Source organism: Larus michahellis, chromosome 11 (genome assembly GCF_964199755.1).
Source record: "Larus michahellis chromosome 11, bLarMic1.1, whole genome shotgun sequence".
NCBI lineage: Eukaryota > Metazoa > Chordata > Aves > Charadriiformes > Laridae > Larus > Larus michahellis.
The window spans coordinates 18,066,326-18,085,450 of record NC_133906.1 but is presented as its reverse complement, the minus strand read 5'-3'; the positions used below and the strand labels follow the sequence as shown (position 1 = coordinate 18,085,450).

The 19,125-nt window shown below is 56.4% G+C and overlaps 1 protein-coding gene across 2 annotated transcripts; it reads left to right on the top strand.

The window, feature by feature from the left end:
- The first annotated feature begins 12,410 nt into the window (after nt 1-12,410).
- Nucleotides 12,411-18,333, top strand: LOC141749957 (nuclear factor 7, ovary-like). Of its 2 annotated transcripts, XR_012589525.1 has the most exons (8): nt 12,411-12,515; nt 13,060-13,334; nt 13,949-14,044; nt 15,748-15,981; nt 16,358-16,377; nt 17,130-17,245; nt 17,338-18,038; nt 18,271-18,333. XR_012589525.1 is itself a non-coding variant. In XM_074604304.1 (7 exons), exons 2-7 carry the CDS (start codon nt 13,062-13,064, stop codon nt 17,880-17,882), a joined length of 1,284 nt encoding a protein of 427 aa, XP_074460405.1. In that variant the 5' UTR covers nt 12,411-12,515; nt 13,060-13,061; the 3' UTR covers nt 17,883-18,333. The 2 variants fall into 2 exon arrangements, 1 of the variants encoding a protein (XP_074460405.1); XM_074604304.1 differs by having other exon boundaries at nt 17,338-18,333.
- Nucleotides 18,334-19,125: the final 792 nt, after the last annotated feature.

The following is a 19,125-nucleotide window of genomic DNA, read 5'->3' as shown; positions in this document are numbered from 1 at the left end:
GGTCAGGGAGGAGGACACCACTTTGGAGCTTTGAGTATCTACAACTAGAAGTTTATCAGAGGAATCTGGCTCTTCACCCCCACAGTGGACTTTGGTTTCCTTTTCTTTGTGAGAACGGAAACAGGGAGGGTTTTCAACCAATTTTCTGTGCCGCAAAATTTGCAATACACCAGGAAAAAGAAAACGCTCCAGTGGCTCGTCAGAAAAACGAGAGTGAGAACATTCCTGAAGGAAGTCACACGGAAAGTGGCACTTGAACCCAAGGCTCGACAAGGGTTCTCATGAATCCCATCCTTCCCCCTCTCTCCCCATCTCCCCATCTGAGGAAGGAAAGGGCTCGCCACAGCTGCGCCGGCTGGATTTTTGTGTGAGTTTTGGGTCTTCTCCCCCTTTGTTTTCCCTGAGGCTGACGATTTAGCTGCTCTGGAAAGCTGAGAGCAGAGGGGAGCAGGACAAGACAAATCTGCTTGGAAGGGGCCATTGCTGTCTCAAAGCGGTCCGCAGGGAGAGGCAAAGAGCAGCTAATGGGAAGTGAGTGGTGCATGCTATTCCCTGTCTTCCTGGTGGATGGATACTCCTCCTGTCCAGGCTCTCAGCAGTGGATGGTTGATTTCTGCTCGAAAGAGAGATTTTTTTTCCTCCTTTCTCTTCTGGCATAAGATTTTTCTTGCCCATTCCCCAGAGTCCTATGCTACAGCTCGCCACTCCTCTCTTTCCCAGGGTGGAATAAGATGCCTGGGGAAAAGGCAGTGATTGACAGGAGAGAAACTCGCTGCAGCCTGAAGCTATGAACCTTCATCAGGACTATGGGGTGAATTCCAGTCATTTTTGGCACGTGGTGTTTGCTGGATGACAGCAAATCCAAACTCTTAAATCATGGATTAGTCAGCACAAGTCCCCAAGACCGTCCTCTCCCATGGTCCAGCGGAGAGTTTTGCACTAAAACCTGTCATGCTGCCAAGGATCAGCTCACCTCTCTGGCCAGATAGCTGTTCGGCCCCTGTGTGCTTGGCCGAACAGACAGAGCCTGGGAAGGGAGAGCTGCCCGTGATCCACAGTGATGCCCGCGGTCACGAATCGTCCCCTGTGAGCCATCCTTCTGTGACACGGAGCAGCGCAGCACGGGAAAGTGGAGCTCTCAGTGCACCTGGGCTGTCACCCCAACTGGCAGCCACCAGGATGAGGTTTGGCCCCTCGCTCCCCCCGCGCTCCCCAGCCCTCTCCCCGGGAGCCAGGCTCTTCTCGCGGCACCGCCGGTATGGGCTGCCTGCCAGCCTGCCTCATCTCACCCAGCTACAACATAATTACTGCCGGCGGCGAGTACACGCGGCGTAGCCCTGATGCTGCCTGGCCCTTGGCTTCTCTAAGGGACAGCTAAAGGACAGCTGGGGTCTGCTGTGCCAGAGCCTCTCGCCCTCTTGGTGGGTCGAGAGGAGCAGCCTGAACACCAAGGTGCAAAAAGACCTCCCTGCGCAGCTAACAGATCCCAAAGCAGCTGAGAGTCCTCCTAGCCTCAGCCAGCAACCACCCCCTGAAGTACAAGGATGGGGAGATAGAAAGATGGTGCCTGGCATTGTCCTGGGGTGTGGAAGGCTGCACAGCCCCGAGCAGAGGTGCCAGGACCCACTGCGTGCACCGTTGTGACCTCAAACCCAGGGGTGATCGCTGGGTACACACAAATGCCCGCACGGGTGTGCCGGGAGCCCCGTGTCCTTTCAAACACGATGGGATCATTCAAAGGATCTTTGCAGCCCAAAAGCCTTTCCCAGTGGCTGGGCTTTGATTAGGCAAAAGCGAGTGTGCTCGCCCGCTCTTCTGAGAATACAACAATGAATTTTGTGCTCCAGGGAGAAAAAATGATGTACAAAAGCTGGGAAACGGGGCAGAGGAGAAGGCTGCCTTTTCATCAGCCCATAATCTGCTCTGCCTCAGAGAGCAGGCAGGTCCTCGGTCTGAACACCTTGCAGCTGTCAGCCGTACTCTGTAGCTCAACTTCTGTCATAAAAGAAAGGCATATTATCTGATCGCTCCCTGGGAGAAATCGCTAAGAAAGCTGTTACCAAGGCTTCCAGATGCTTCAGTTCATCCTGCTTCATCTGGAGCAGCAACACTGACATACTTCAAAAAAAGCAGCTTTTCATTTTCCAAACATCTGTTTAATTCCACCTGCATGTAACTAAAATATTTCCGTGGCTCCTTCCCGCGGTGTCAAGCCTGCATTTTGCTGAGCGGCCTCAGCAAGCATCAGCATGTTGTGGTAACCCAACAGCCCCTTTTCCATTTGAGCCCCGGAGTTCAAGGATGCAGTGGATTTTGGAGTGTGTGATGCATTTGGGGACTAAATTAGCCGCAAAGCTGCTCGGAGGTGGGAGGGAGGATAGAAAGCTGTCTGCACCCTCTCTGAATTTAAAAGCAGGTTCTCATTTCGTAACTGCTTTTTGTCCCCATATGAACATTTCTGGAATTAGTGGAGGAGCAGAGATAGCATCAGGGACAAGGTTTTGCTGAAATACCTGAGTGATCTGAAGGAGAAGCAGGAGGAGAGACGAGCTGCGTGGGTCGGCCTGGGACTGCCAGGGCTCTGCTCTCCCTCAGGGCAGGCAGAAGATGGGGGTGCTGAGCGTGTCTTCAGGATGAGGGTCAGTGAGCCAAGAAAGAGGAGATCGTATGGAAAGAGATTAACGGGGTTTGTGTCCTACCAAAGAGGACACACATCACCATGCTTCAGCTCCTGGCAGAACTGGGAGCAGATGGGGACAGGGCTCGTATGATTAAGTCGATTAATGCTGAGGAGGGTTTACCCTTTCCACTCCCTTCCCACCCCTGGATCTCCCACCAACACAAAACATCCCCTTGATCATCCTCACATCGGGGCAGAAGGACTCCGGGCAGCTCGGCAGGGTTCCTCGGGGCGACATCATCACCTCTGAGCCCAGAACTGGCCCCTGCATTCAGCTGCCATTTCTGCAAGTCACCGCACTCAAAGCTTTGCTAATTTATTAGAGGGTTGTTGCTTGTTGTTTGTGTACCGAGCCAGCTAGAAAACAGCTTCTGCAGAAGAGGATAATTGCAGTCAGATAAGCTCTTCAGAGCCCGGATTGCAAAAATACGATATATTGTACACCAGCGCTTGTCTGGATAAACTAGAAATCTGCCTGGTTTTGGGTAGGAGCGCATTTCCCGGCCTGTCACAGACTCCCTGCCTGCCTTTGGGCAAACCACTTAATGTGTCTTGGTTCCCTGGCCATAAAAGAGGTGCTAAAAATGCCTCACTCCGGCACACGCACGGCTGGAGCAATGGGTGACGTGGGCGTACAGGGGACTGGGTGCTCGGGGGTGCGGCAGTGGCAGCCCTGCTAGGACAGAGGGGTGACACTTCTGCCCCACGGGGTTTCTTTCTAAGCTGCCCATCTCATTTAGGCAGGGTGTTCTGCTCCGGATACTCCTGCTTCATAGTCCTGCGATGAAGTTACAAGTCTGTGGTCAGTCTGGCACTCTCACGGTGCCAACCAGGGCTATAAATGCTGGGTTGTGGCAATGAGAGCGGGCGGAGGTGGATGTGCTGCTGGCAGCCCCAGCCTAAACCCTACCCAAGTGTCAAGACCGAATGCAATGCAAGTGCCCGGGAAAAATTGATGGCAGGGTGTGTTTTCCATGGGCTTGGTGCTGCCGAAAGGCACCAGGTTGCCAGGAGCTGAGCTCCAGTGCCCAGCACCACCGTAGAGACCACCAGCAAGACCTCGCTTGCTGCTTCACCACCTCGCTCCATCTTTCCTGGTCCTGTGGGGACCCCCATTAGCTGACAGCAAGGAGCAATTTATCCGTGCCGAGCTCAGCTCCGCGGTGCTGGGCAGTGTCAGTACACACTGGGTCAGATCCACTCCTGATACCAAGCCAGGGGTTTGGCTGGGGATCCATTTGGCTCTGTGTTCCCCAGAAACGTGGCCCAGAAGCCACCGTCTGACACTGAGCAATAGGTATGACACCGAGCCCCCAGGAGAAGGAGAAGCGTCCCCAGGGTACGAGCGGAGCACGCACAAGCCGAGCGGAGTCCGTGCTGGAAAGCACAAAGCCTTATAAAGGCAGAGCTCTGGGTTTGTCCTTCTTTCAGCTCTTCCAGGCGATGAAAAGGACGGCTCACAACCCTAATTAACTGGAACATGCTAATACCGCTGAGCTTCCCTGGCCAGCGAATTTGGCACGAGGCGTGTGGGACACTTTCCAAACGACTGCTCAGGGGAGCGCGTGCCTGCAATTTATTATTCGATGAGCAGCGTTTCCCCTCTGCCTCCGCTAAAGAGCTCGGACCAGACACATGAGGGAGGTGAGTCTGGAGCCTGCAAATCCACTTCGAAAGCCATTTCCTGCTGGAGGGAGGAGAGACTTATTTCTCCCCAGGTGTTGAAGGTATTTAAGGTGCCAGGGGAAATACGGCTTTGCACAGCGTTACGCCTGCGAGAGCTCAGGGCTTCCAAATGCTGCAGCACGTGGTGCTCAGCTTCCGATGGGGAAAACCACGTTCTTTCAGGGTGACATTTGTTCTGGGCAGAACATGGGCAGCTTCCCATGACACCCCTGTTTGAGGACCAGAGCACTGGGCATCGCCATTTTGCAGGGTGAAGCAGAGGAGCGCAGCCAGCCCGGGTGGCCGGAGAAGGGGGAGAGGTGTCAGGGGCCCTGGTGCCACGTCTCCGGAGTGGGTTATTCCCTGTTTTGACAGCTGTCCTGGGCAAGGCAGTGCCCCGGCTTATTCCCCTGAAAAGGGAGGGGGAAGGAGCCTGCCAAGCTCCTATTACAGCTAAATCAGTTTGTGAACTTTGAATGGGGAGCAAAGAGCAGGGCACTGGAAAGATCGATTCATCCCCATGGTAAGATCATCACTCTCGGTGTTTACTGTGCTGTCACAACCGGAGGCAGAAGAGGCAGCCTGCCGAAGGCCACCCCCGCCTCTGGCCTTGGCTTCAGCCTGGCTGTCCCCTGTTCGGGACGGCTCCGGCACAGGGCTTGGGTGCCAGTGAGCTGCCCCACCAAGCACCGCCACAGCCTCACCGGTACAGGCACCGTGAATGGGCTGGAAGATTTGTGCAATATTCCCAGGACCACACTAGTTTGACCACCCATCCTTTCCCCTCCTCAGGACCAAAGGACTCCTCCTCCCCTACTCCTCCCCATCACCAGCATCATCCCCATTGTCCTGGTTTCGGTGACGCAGGGCTAATATCTCTTCTAATGCCTGGGAAAACTGCACTTTTAGAAGACTCTAGTGTCTGAATTTGTAAAAATATTTACTTTATAGCCAGCTCTGGCGTGCGGGTTTCAAGGTCTCAATGTTTTCAAGTTAACCAGGTGCAGGGAGAAGGAGGAACAAGACCCGGGCACTTGTCCCAAGCTGCCAACAGGATTATTTCATACCATGAACATCACATTCAATATAAATTATGAAAGTTTGCTGAGGAGTTGCTCTCTTCTTGATGGCTGTGATCCTGAGAACTCCTTGCCCCGGTGCCAGACCCCTGAGCCCTTCCCTTCCTCCCGAAGGCGCAGTGCTCGCAGTGTCCCACATGGGCTGTCCCTGCTGGGAGTGCCCAGCTTCCTGCTGGTAGAACGGGCTGATTTTATATTGGTGTCAGGATCAATATTGGTTCTTTAGCATTATTAATCCTCATTATTTAGTCTTATTAAATCTGTTTATATTTCAACCCCCATGTTTCCTTGTTTTTTCCCAATTCCCAGGTGGGGAGGGGTCTTCGGGTGATAGAATAGTCGTCTAAATGACAATAACTTGTTGTGGGTTCCTCAAACCATAGCACCCATGCATCCCTCCTCCTCGGCTGGCCTGTCCCTCATCCTTGGCATCGCCTGCGGGCACCGTCTGCGTGGCCGGGCATGGCACCATGTGCTCACGGAGGGCACATCTCTCCCCATCGCATCCTTTGCGAACACTCGTTGTTATGGCAACAGCTCCAGAAGGAAAATCTTTTTGAGGGTCTTCCAGATTTTGTAACAAAGATATAGCCACTTTAATTGTTTTCCTTAAAGGAGACGGTTATCTCGCTCGATGGCAACTGAATTTCTTTCATTTTGTTTCTGGCGACCACTTTGGTAACGCTCAGGCTGCGGCTTTCACCGTGTGGTAGTAAGAAAATGGAAGGGGAAAGGGCAGAGCCAAGTGTGAAGAGACGCTTTTAAATCCTGCCGGGGGTCACAGGATGGTGCCTCCGGGCTGTGGCTGCCCAGCTGCAGGCGGTGGTGAGTCTCAGTTTCTCCAAAATGAGTGAGATTTTGGAGCACATCTTGCATCCTTCTCGGATAGCAAAGTCCAAAGTAAAAAGCAACGGGGAACGTTTATGCCAAATAACCTGTGCTTTGCAGGAAATGTTGCACTGAGAGTTATTGTTCTTGCAGGGTCTCCTACAGAAACATCCCTTGGCTTTTGAAGGATGAATGGTGGTAAACGAATTCTCTCCGTCTCCACTGAACGGGCTGAATATTTTCATATGTGACATCAGGGGCTGCTACAGAGGACTGAGCTCTGTAACCACCTTTAAGATTATAGCAAACAACGTCAGACCAGCCAGGGGAAGGCAATCTGGGGATGTGATGTGGCCACAGGGCTGGATTTCATGGCTACTGTGTTCTGACCGTGAAATACGGCTGATAACCCACAAAAGACTCGAGCACCTTGAGCAGCCAAGCCTGTCCAGTCCATTTGTGTAGGGTGAGCCCATGAAGACCTTTCTCAAATCCCTGCTATACAGAGCTGAGGTCAGAAACCTCAAAAAAAAATAATATCCACATACTTCAGGTCCTGCAGAGGCAGCTCGACACGTCTGTGAATGCTCAACAGCCTCACCACGAGCATCCGAGCGCAGCAGAGGAGCGTTACGGGGCATCCTTCACCTGGGGACCAGGTAATGGGCTGGCTGGGGAGCTGAAGCGTGTCCCATCACAGGGAACGCTGAGAGGACAAAGCTGCTTTGGCCAAGCCCTGTGTGTGGAATATCTGAGGGGTTTCATGCGTAGCTCAGAATAAACAGGCAAACAAACGGCAGTCAGAAATGTTAATATTTGCAGAAATCTCCTGGTTTTGGCGCCTGGGTGTGGGGAGGTGAAGGACTCTGGTGGAATGCAAACGTGGATTCCTGGCTGCCCGGAGGGGCGGCATGGGGAATCTCACATCCCGGCGCCTCAGACCGCCTGGCGGGCCGGCTGGGGATGGTTTACACGAGGAGTCCTGGGGAGGGAGACTGGGCTGAGACCTTCAGCAGCCATGTGAATCTGGTCCCTAGGAATTGAGCCATTTGAGCATCCTGAGAAAAAAAAGCCGTGATGAAGCAGTGTTGATCCTCCTGTGCCTGCTCCAGGACCTGTTTCCTACACGCTGTTACCAGGGGTGAAACCCTCCCAACAGCCCTAGTGCCCCCAGAGCCACGCAGCACCCAAGGGCTCAGAAGAGCCCCAGTCCCATGGTGCCAGCTCCCTCCCTCCATGTAGTGGGAGATGGATTTGTCCATCCTGATCCCCAGCCCTTCTCCGTGAACTCCTGGACACAGGAGGGACAAAATGACACAAACCTTTAGACCACTGGCTTTACTTGACCTGGGTCCTTTCATGGCATGTTTGGGATGGGTTGAACCTGCTCAACACCTCTCACCATCTCCATCTGGCTCTCATCTGGACCATGGTTGCAAGTTCGTGGGGGTACTTGGGGTCACTTGGATGCCTTCAGAGCACAAGGCTGTGGCCTTAGCAAAACAGCGGTGTCATTTGGGCCTGGGAAGAAAATATTGGCAAATAATGGTCTACCCTTTGGTCACCCTCCTCCTCCAGCTATTTATCCAAAGATATCATATCTCAGAGCATTGCTTCATTTCCTGCTCGCTTTTCTACCCGAGGCCTCTAAATCATGTCCCTGCAGCTGAGGTCACAGAGGGATGCATAATATTCGTTAATGGTGATGCAGCTGTTACCTTGGTTCACCTCATCCCTTCCTTCTTTCACTTTTTCCTTTCTGATTGCTGCTTTCCCTTCCCATTTCTTCCTCCCTCCTGGTCTCAGTGTAGGAGAGAGCTGGCAGGAGCCGACAGAAGCGGAGCCTCCTGGGTGCAGCCTGCTTTTGGGAACTTTTTGGGAGTCTGGGAATTTCTCGGGGACCAGCAGCAGCATGCTCCCTCCTGGCCAAAGATGCCATGGGTATCGGGAAGGGCTGGCTCCAGGCTGCTCCATCCTCACCCCAACAAACCCTTCCACTGGGGCTTGTCCGGGGCAGCATGTGGAAAAGACCAGATTTAATTCAGCTCAGTGTCTGAAATGTGGAAATGATGACAGCTGAAGCATCCCAGGGTAAGGGCAGAGGATAAGAGTGACAAGTCTTTCGACTGTGTTTAAAACACACTCCCACACGTGGGCTTTCAAACCCCAGCAGGCAGCCGAGCTGGGAATTGCCGTTGCTGCTGCTCTTCCTTCCCTTACAGCCGCACCAAAACCACCATCGCCAGGGCTGGAGGAGCCCCTGCCCCCGGGTTTCCACTCTACAGGGGCCGGGCCGGGGGGTGCAGGGGGGCACGGACCAGCGAGCGCAGGAGTCACCCGCTGAGGGGCTTGCCCAGCACCCCCCCACGTCGTGGGACCCCAAGGCTCCAGCCCCAAATTACCCCTCTGCCCCCTCCCCTGCCCCGCAGCTGGGCACCGCTCAAGCAGAGCCACAGCGGAGAGCGAGATCCAGAGGAATCCAAGTCCTCGGTGTCTATTTGTACTCAAACCAAAGTGAAACAGGGAAATCAAAATGCAAAGCTCCTCAACCCCTGTCGAGCTTTCCTGCCTGTGTTTGGAGAGCCAACACGAGGGACTGATGCTGCGGATCAGCAGTTTCTTCCCCTTCTCCTCATGTATCACTGGGACCCCAGTGAATCCCTCCGGCAGCTGGACCCACCACACTCTCCACTTCATTCCCCTCCTTCTCTAGGGCCAAACTGTGCCCCTGACACCCATCTCCAAAAATACATGTTTACTGCACGGAGCGGAGAACCGCGATGGGGTTTGGACCCTATCCATGAGTTTTCGGCCAGACCCTTCCCCATCCATGTTATCCTTCATCTCCCCAGTGCATAACCAGGCTCTCCAAACAGGGCGTTCTCCGGTCCCAGCCCAGAACTTGGAGCCTCCCGAGAGGAATATGCTAAAAAAAGAAAGAAAAACATTACATTGCCAACTGAAGCGAGTGCTGAAAGGAAGGAGATGCCAGGAGCACTTAAACAAGAATTCGAGACCCGGGGACGCTCGGGCGTGTGTTTTCAATCCGCAGACGGGAGACGTGTTCATTGGGAAATGACTGCCACTCACTGTTAGCTTTAGATCTCATAGTTGATGTCCCAGAAAGTTAAATGGCCATGACGAGGACATCCCCGCCTGTATTAGAACTTTCTTCTGGGATTGATGGATTAGTGCAGTGCATGGTAAAATGGTGCCGCTCCTCCTTTGGCTCCGAAACCCGCGTTTGCAGTTCAAACCTGCAAAGATGGAGACGAGCAATTTTACATGGGCAATCGGTGCTGTCGGCAACAAGGGGAGTTATTGGGAAAGTCGAGTCCAGACATCAGGGTGTCCAGGACGCCCTTGGGTGCTGCAGGGTGTCCTGCAGCACCTGGACCCCGCTGGCAGCACCATGCCCTGGTGCAGAGCATCGCTCCCATGACAGCAGCATCCCGCAGCCCTGGGCCAGCCCCAGTATCGGCTGGCACAGCCCCAGCGCAGTGCCACAGCGGGGGGATGCTCCCGCAGTGCCCAGGACCAGGTTTCAGCTGGGGCTGAGAGTGGAGCTGACGGGGGAGCTCAACATCAGCTGAGCTATCACAAATTCTGCTGTTTAAGGGTGAAGCTTCAGTTACCTGGCTACAGAGGGACTCGTCTTCTCCAAACGGCAGGCCTGCAGCTGCCCCCGGGCACAGGGAGGCGCCGGCTGGGGGCTGTCACCTCCCTGGGCTCATCCCAGCCCCGCGGGGAGGGATGAGCTCTCCGAACACAGCGCAGATGCTGATTCACAGGGACATCTCCCACCACTGGTGGCTCAGGCTGTTGGGGGAACGTAACCTTTTGCGGCACATTCCAGATCTCTGCTCAAAAGCAATTATTGATGCTCTGACCTCTGTGCAGAGATGCGCAAGTAATGGCCCATGGCACTGCAAGCTGCAGCAGGTCAGGGAGCAGCACCCTGGCTCACCCCGGGCTGCGTGTCCTGGGCTGGGCGTCTTGTCTGCTGGTTTGTGCGCGTGTCTGTGCATAGTCTGTAGTGCCTCCTGGAGAAATGGTGGCAAAGCCCGGAGATCAAAGCCTGGGCACGGATGATGAAGCTCTCTCCCTCTCAAAAGGACGCATGTAAGCAGACGATTCAGCTCCCATCCAAAATCCACCAGTTCAAAGCCGGCTGTTTTCAGGGACTGCTGGCGCATGGCGGGAAGGTGACATGTGCCACCCTCCCGCTGCCACAGCGGCTGCAGCACGCTGGGCTGGCAGCGGTCACTGCTCCCAGCAAGCCCCGGCACATTCGCACGACAAGATACAGCTCACTGGAAGCACAAAACTCTGTAAATATGGGGAGTGAGGTTTTGCTGTGCTAAGTCACAGCTAAGCGGAGATTGTTTGGGCATCCCTGGATCCCTGTGTCATCCCTAGGTCCCAGTGTCACCATCCTAGTGACATTCCCAGGGGGACCCCGCTGAGCTGTGCAGTGGAGAGGGGAAAAGGGCAGCGATGGGAGTGGGTTCAGCCTGTTGGAAATAATTCCTGCCCAGCGAGTGCTTTCCATCCCCCAGTGCCTGGCGAGCAGCGGGTGCTGAGCATCCCTGTCCCACTGCCACCATGGGGACTGGAGCAAGAGGGTGCAGCCAACCCCTGCCTTGCTCAGCCAGCTGGAGCAGGTCCTGAGCCCCCAGAACAACTGTGCTGGGGCTGGCAGCGTGTTTAAGCACGACTTAACTTCATTGGCATCCACAGATGCCACTTGCTTTGGCCACCCAGAGGCCTCGGAGCACTTTCACAGCAGCCCACATCCTCCCTCCCCTGTCCATGGCACCTCCTGGAGCTCAGCGCTCTGCTCCCCCATCCCATCCCACCCCACCACGCTCACTCCAGCATTCGCGCTCCCTACACCAGGGCTCTGCCGAGGAATGGTGAGTGACGAGGAGCATCAGCTCCTCACTGCTTTGTGCCCAGGGGGGTGCAGGAGGATGCCCAGGGTGCACCTCGCCTGCCCACAGCCAACGTCCCCCAGGACCAATTGCTCCTTGTGCAGTCAGTGATGCTCAAACTCCGAACATCGGCGTGGGGCTGTGGCTGAGCGTGTGACCCCGAGGGGCTGGCCTTGGGAGGGAGGAGGCCGATCCCAGCGAGCAGGGCTGCTGCACGCCAGCGAGCACGCACACACAGTGCCAGAGAAAGCCTGGGAAAATCCCTCAGACAGGAGCATGAAGGTGGACGGAAACGTTTGCTGCATTAATTGCACTGCTCTAATGGTGAGAGAGCGCAGAGGGGCAGCAGGAGGAGGGCAGTAGATGGACAGTCCCCAGCACATCGCCCTTGCGGGCGGATGCTCTACCAGCGGTTAGGAGACAGATGGTCTGCGTAACTGTTGCTTGTCCCTGTGTGTTGTGTCCCCCCCCCCCCCCGTTTCAGTTTTATTCGCTTTAACTTCCAGCCTTGAAAGCTCTCGTGATGTTTCTCACACGTTCACCAGCGTTTGCTGCTTCCCACGACATCTCAGGGCCAGCCATCAGGATTGTCAAGGTTTAGGCTGGACTGGCCAATGATGGTCAACAAATGCTCTCCCCCATCTCCCGCTCCGAGGAGAGGAGGTGGAGAGATAAAGAGATTTACAGCTTTAGGAGGAACTAAACTACTCTAATTAAATATTTATAATAAAATAAAAAGGAAATAATGAAACAGAAACCAGGACAAGGATGAAAACCCTCCCTCCTTTGCTTTGCTAACACGCCTGTGGCCCCCGCGGTTCCTGACCGAGACCTGAAGCCGCGCCCCCGGGAGTTGCCCAGCGGCTTGGGCGAGCCGGCTGCGCCCCCGCAAAGCCACGGACCGTGGGCGAGGGGCAACCGGGGGAGGGCGGGCGCTTCCCCGGGCGGGGGGGGTCCGTTCTTTGCTCCGGTTGCCGAACCCAGCGGTGCCATACCGGGCGGGGCGGGGCGGGGCGGGGCGGGGCGGGGCGGGGCGGCACGCGCCCTCCCGCGGCCGGCTCGCGAGGCCCCGGCAGCCGCCCCGGGCCCGCCCGCACCTGACGCACGTCACATGCCGAAGCCCCGCCCACCGCTCCCTCACGGCCGCGGCGCTCATCCAATGAGCGGACGGGCGGGGCGGCTTCCGCGCGGCGATTGGTCGAGGCGGGCGTCGGTCCGCCGGGAGGGGCGGGGCGGAGCGGAGGCGGTGAGTCGGGCGGCAGGAAGCTGCGCGGTGGCGGCGCTGCTGCTGGTGGGCCGTCGGCGGGACGCGGAGGGGCCGGGAGCCCGGTGGGTGCCCCGCGATGGCGGGGGAGGTCGGGGTTGTGTCCCGGGGGGTAGAGAGCGTGGACTGGGGTGCTCGCTCCAAGGCTGAGCCCCGGGGCGGCCCCGAGCCGGGGGGGGGTGGTGGGGGGGTGTCCCTCGCAGCAGGGGGGCCGGAGCACACGGGGCCACCGGGCTGTGGGGCGGCTGCTTGCTGTCTCTGAGCCAGGCCGGCCCTTCCCTGGGGCCCCGTGAGGGCACACGGCCCGTCCCTGGTGGGCCCCGCGGGTGGTTTTGCTGAAATAATTGGAAACGGAAAGTTGTTATTCTGCAAAGGGGCTGACCCTCCGCCGGGGCTTCACGGTAACTCCCACCGTTTGGGGCTTTCCAGGGCTGGATACACCCGGGCAGGTCCTGTGCCTCCTGCCCGAGGTCTGGTAACCAAACCCTGCCCCAGAGCAGCCAGCAGAGCCCAGCGTGAGGGGGGGCAGAGCTCTGCGCTAGCCCAGAGGGACAGGGATCTGGGGATGGTGGCTGCAGGAAGCTCAGTTTGGGGCCTGTGTGCCAGCAGGGATGGCGAGCAGGAGCCAGGAGCGGAGCCTGTGGGAGGAGCTGACATGTGTCATCTGCTGCGACCTCTTCAGCGAGCCCGTCATGCTGGACTGCATGCACCACTTCTGCAAGGCCTGCATCCAGGGCTACTGGGAGAGCAGCACCCGCGTCCCCTCCTGCCCCCAGTGCCGCCAAGAGTTCCCCAGCCGGGCTTTCCGCACACACTACCTGCTGTCGGGGCTGGTGGAGAAGGTGCGGCGCTGTAGCTCTGCAGAGCACCAGCACAAGATGCAGGTGAGTGGATTCTGCCTGGCTAAGGAAGGAAGAGTCCGAGAGCTGCGAGAGCCCCGTGTGGCCAAGGCAAGCCTGCCACCCCCTCCTCCCGCAGTCGGTTCCCCCACCAGGGAGCCCTGTGTGTGCCTCACCTGACCCGAGTGCAGTGACATCTGTGTCTCCTCCTTACTCATTCCCTTTGTTTCCTTCCAGCTGTCTTTTGGACACTTCTTTTCTTGCATTTCTCTCCCTCACTGCCATGTCCAACTTCCATCACAGCCTGGTTGTTTCTGGCGTAGGGAACAGGCGGCAAGGGGTGTGAGGGCTGCTTGTGCTGGGTGTGCTGCTCGTGGAGTCAGTCCCTGCACAAGTCAGTTCACAGCACGTGGGGTTTAAACCTTCTGCAAACCAATATCCCAGGATGAAGCTCCCAGTCTTAAAAATAAATTTGTTTCATTATGTGCACACATGTGTAGTTCTCAAGTCTGTGCATCTGGTGCTTTCTTCTCCAGCTGCCTTTGTAAGAAATCTTGTTGCAGCCTCTCCCTAATGCTGGCCTCAGGAGCTGGGATTGCTCCTGAATCACAGCAGAGGAGTGAAATGGTCTCCTCACCTTCTTTTCCTCCTTCCTACAGAAGCACCTGGAAGATGCTTTGCAAGCTCGTCAGAAGGAGATGGAGAACTTCTTGCAGAGGAAGCATGCGACACAGGAAAATATCTGTGGCCTGACGGTAATGCCCTGTGATAGCTGCTTTCTGTACAGCCTCAGGGTTAACGTTCATAGAGGATCTGTGTATCACTTCAGCTGAGATTTAGCTCAGCTTCCTTTAAAAATCTAGAGGAATAACTATGTAGGGATCTGAACAAACTCGCCCCACGTAGGCCAGAGCCCACCACTACTGAATAGTCAGTGGAGGCTTCGGGAAGAGACATTAAACACTTGTTAATGCAGCATTTACAAGGTCCATTGGTGCAGTGGAGCCAAGACTGTGAGTGGTGAGAGCTGTCGGATGAGCAGCTTTGGGAGAGGGTTAATTCTTGGAAGCTCTGAAATCCTCTCGTGTGTCCAAAGGGGTGACAGCAAAGCGGAAGGAGCTGGGTCAGCAATGGTGCTGGTGCTGCAGAGCGGTGGCCTTGTCACCAGGACTGCGTTTGGATTCCCTGTGAAGTTCTGAGACAATGTGAGGAGCCTGAGTGCTGTCTCCAGGCTCAAGTGGCACCAGGCTGCCTACTTGTCGTTGATCAATGAAGCAAGAACAGCCACAGGCTGACTGCTTCCTTCTTGAGTGGCATAAAAATATTAAAAGCCAAAGAAGGAGAGTGTAAGGAAAACTGAAGTAGTTCAGAGGTGAGATAAAACTGATGGGAGACTGTCTTCCGACGGGAGTCTCCGATCCCCCTGCCTGCACTGTTTCATACCTCTATCCCGCCGCCAGATTTGTAATAGACCTTTGAGGTTAACAAAGCGTTATCGAAGAAGCACATGCGGCTGTTGTCCTGTTGCAGTGGAAGAGCTGACTAAGAAGTGTTTCAAGAGTAAAGGAGCAAATTGCTGGCCCGAACGGGGAGGCCATGGATGTCTTCTGCAGTTATGGTGTGTCAGCACAAGCACCTGCTAGAGCAAAGTGGGGCTGGATGCTGGACCAGCTGGTGAAGCTGCAGATGTGCTCTGGGGGAGATGGGTTTCCTGCTGGTAGAAAGGGATGTGCATTTCAGGAAGCACTCCTCAAGAAATAATGAGGGCTAAGGTTGCACTTAGAGGTTAAAAGCTTAAAGACTGGGTAAATAAAGTCATTGGCTGTCTCTTGTAAACAGGCAGGAAGGCAGTGAGAGCACCACAAGGTTGGCTGGCCGACTAAACAACTGGAAAAAAAAATAACATCTGAAAAGAGCTGAATGGGATTTTATCAGCCTTGACTACAGAGATTAGTTTGTGCAGCTCCCCCGTCTCCCATGCAAACAGGAGCCCTGAGAGATGGAGACACCAGAGGAAAAGAGCAAGTTACCGGTATCAGGTGGCTCTGCCCAGGGTCTGGCACGATGTGAAATAAATCCTAACTAACCTGAACAGCTGAGTCTGCAGCTCCAGAAAAGCGAAAGAGCTCCAGTTGTGCACATAAGCAAATTCCTGGTGGTGTGGGAGAGGTCTGTGGGCTCCCACTGTGGCTGTGTGCAAGGATTTCTAGTTAAGGTGACCGAGACATCGGTAGAGCTTTTTTCTTTTTTTTTTCTTTTGTTTTTTTTCCTTCCCCTTTGGCTCTGCAGTCTTAGAAGTTGTCCTTGTGTCATGTTCTCCAGCCAAAAAGTCGTGGGTATGTCTGAGACCCTTGAATTTCCTGAACTCTGTAAGCAGAGTAACGAGCCCAGCCATCCTGTGCACCTGCTTGTGTGGTTATGCTGTCAGACTCATCTCCTGCATTCTCCCTCTGCTCAGAAGGTGTCCGGGGAGCTGAACATCAAGATCCGCGCAGAGTTTGCCCGCCTTCATCAGATCCTGGAGGAGGAGGAGAGAGCTGTGCTGGTAGAGCTGGGCGAAAAGGAAGAGCAGTCCCTGACACGCCTGCACGGGGACATCCACCAGCTGGAGGAGGGGGTGTCGGTGCTGCAGAGGGACATAGAGCGCATAGAGCAGACCCTGAGCAAGGTGGAAGAAGTGTCACTGCTGGAGGTGAGTGTGCTTGGCCGACCCTGGCAGAAGGATGAGGAGTCAGGATATGAATTTGGGGTGGGGGAGAGCACCAGACTGTCACTGCCATCCCTCTGGATTATCTACCCATTCCCTTGGGGTCTGGAGGCTTTAGCCACAAGGGATATGGTGATCTTTCCAATGTGGTGGGTCTCAGGAGCCTTCCTCCTTTTCTGTCACCCCCGTGAAATTGCCTTGGCCGCAGCGCCCAGGCATTTTCCCCCAGGGTCAGGGTCCTGGCGGGTTGGTTTCCTCTCTCTGTGCTTCATGACAGCAGGAGGCAGGACAGGGAGCTTATTTTGTGCAGCTGCATGAATTACAGACAGTGACTGTTAATTCTCTCTGCTCTTGGCTGCAGGTGGAGAGCCTGGATATCAGGTACGTGTCTGGCATGAAAGAAGCCGATTCCCTTTTCGGGAGCTTATCTCTGTCCCTGGCTGGGACCACATGGGGAGGGATCTTATCTCAAGTTTTAAAAGCATCACAAATTGCTCAGCGAGCTACTGGTGCTGTGCTGTGTGGTGGCTCATCCCCAGCACATGTTGGATGCTCTCCCCAGGGAGCGTGCGTGTTGAGACGGATGGGCTGGAAGAGCGCGTGGAGGAGACGTGCTGGTTTGGAATGGGTACAAGAGCCATGCACGCTGCAGGCAGGAGCAAGGCTGATGCCTTTGGATGCTTTGGCTTCCCCCTGCCCATTTTTAGCTTCTTACAACTCCCAGGGCTGCAAAACTGACCCCAAGGTGCAGGTCTGTCTGAGACTGCGAGTAGCTGAGGGCCAGAACTGCCATAGGGGAGCACATCCCTGTCCCCACCATCCCTCTGTAGTGGGATGCAGCCCGGCTCCACAGGCCTGGCCTGTTCACCCATGCAGGAGTCCTGCTTGGGCGTGCTGGTCTGCCGGGAGTCACTGCTCCATGAGCGGAGCTGCCGGATCTGCCTCGGTCCACAGCCCCTGTGCCCTGAGCCACGTGCCGTGCTAGGGGGAGCGAGCAGCTGCCAGGGAGGTTTGTGTCCCATCTTTACCAAATCCGTCACGTGCGGTAGCGTGCTGTAGTCCTGACCACACTCTTCCCACACACCTCACTAACGGCGTGGCAGAGGGGTTGACTGGTGCTCCCTCTGCCCCAGGCCCTCGGTGCGCATTGAGACCCAGCCTGCCTTCAACCTGGAGCACTACAGGGACAGCCACAGTGGCCCCTTGCAGTACATCTTCTGGAGACGGATGCTGCGCTCCATCTGCCCTGGTGAGCGGATTGGGGTGAAGGATGGATGTGCGTGGATGCTCCGCAGAGGGGAATATGCAACCGGTAAAATGCCATGCTCAATGTCTCCACAGCTCCTGCCCCGCTCACCTTCGACCCTGAGTCAGCTCACCCCAACCTGGTCTTCTCCAGAGACCTGACAGCGGTGACAGAGGGGAATCGAGCCCAGCCCGTCCCCAGCAGCCCCCGGCGCTTCCGTCAGTGCGTCAATGTCCTGAGCTCACAGACCTTTGACAGTGGCCGGCACTACTGGGAGGTCTGGGTGGGCAGCAAAACAAAGTGGGACTTGGGGGTGGCCGCCGAGGCTGTGGACCGGGCGGTGAAGGTCAAGCTGTGCCCAGAGAATGGCTACTGGACGCTTCGCCTGCGGAACAGGACGGAGTACTGGGCCACTGCCACCCCCTGGGTGCGCCTGACTCCCCGTCGGCCCCTCCGGAAAGTGGGGGTCTTCCTGGACTGCCAGGAGGGCACCGTCACCTTCTTCGATGCTGGGAACATGTCCCACCTCTTCACCTTCCACCAGGTCTCTGCAGAGAGATACTGCCCCTTCTTCAGCACCTGCTTCAGCGACGGGAGGGACAACATAGAACCCATGCGCCTCTGCCACCTGGCCCTGTGAGGGACGAGGAGGAGCAGGGTGCTTTGGGGACACCAGCCTGGCTCCTTGTCTTTGCCAGCTGGCTGCCTGGGGCCATGCTGGAGGCCAGTTCTGCACACACGGACCTGGTGGGTGTTGGAGGGGCTGTTTTGGTTTTTGCACAGTTCAGTAACGGCAGCCCCAGGGCTGCAGTGGAGGTGGCTGTAGGCTCCTTGCACCTCCTGTTTCTTCATGCTGCCACCCATAAACCCTGTGGAGGAGGGCAGCGGGCCCGGAGCACCATCAGGTGCCTCTTGACGCTCAGCCCTGCGTCCCAGCCGTGGGCTTCATCTGCTCGAAGAGCTTCATGGGGAAGGGCTCCGGGCCGGCGGCAGAGGGAGCTCGGTGCACGCCATGGGACCCACTGCAGCCCTGGGACTGCGGCGCTGGCTCCCTTGTACGCAATCACTATTAAAGCTCATTAGAAAGACCACTCCCTGCTGGACCTGGTCGTGGTTTGTGTGCTGGGAGGAGAGGGCGGTGTCTACTGCACTGGGGTGTAGCACAGCCCGGGGGGCACAGAGTGGCCACCTGGCCCCTGCTCCAGCCCAGGCTCCTTCCCTCTGCCGGCAACACGGGAGGCACGAAAGAGCCTCCGCTCTCCCTCTGCCCTTTCCACCCCAGGAGGTGGGGGTTTGGCAGCCCCGTGGGGTAGGGAGGTTTGTCTGAGCCCAGCCCTGGCCGTGGGCTCCTGGTTTCTAAGATTTGACCTCCTCTGGCCTGGCTGGGTCTTAAGGATTTGTATACGTGAAAAATGCCAAGTCCCATTTCAGCCCAACTTCACAACAGCCCCAGCAGCCTTCGCTGCAGGGAGCAGGTGCTCCCAGCACAGCTCTTTGCCCATCAGCCCCATATGGCCCCACTGGGAGGGTGGCCTGGGGCTCCTGGGGGGCAAGATGAGTGGATTTGGCTGCTGCAGTTTGTGCTGGCCGTGTCCTCACCTCGCTCACGAGTCAGCGGAGTCGACTGGAGGCAGGAGGTGCTTTGGTGGGTCCAAGTCTGGCTGGTGGGAGGAAGGATGGGAGTCCTTGGGGTGGGTGGAATTGTCATGTTTATCCCCCTGATGTCCACTGTAAGGGTCAAAGCAGGGGCCGCGGCTCCCCCCACCCTGCGTAGCCCCTGGTGCTGGCTGGAGCCTGCACATTCCTCCTCTGCAGAGGCTCAGCTTTCTGTGCTGGTGGAAGGGCCAGGCACCGAGGGCTTTCCAGCTCCTGCAGCTGGGCAC

Excerpts from the sequence above, each read along its gene's own strand:
- LOC141749957 (XM_074604304.1), top strand. The coding sequence starts at position 13,062 with ATGGCGAGCAGGAGCCAGGAGCGGAGCCTGTGGGAGGAGCTGACATGT. Across the intron at positions 16,378-17,129 it reads GTGGAGAGCCTGGATATCAG|GCCCTCGGTGCGCATTGAGA; the intron begins GTACGTGTCTGG and ends CCTCTGCCCCAG. Across the intron at positions 17,246-17,337 it reads GCTGCGCTCCATCTGCCCTG|CTCCTGCCCCGCTCACCTTC; the intron begins GTGAGCGGATTG and ends ATGTCTCCACAG.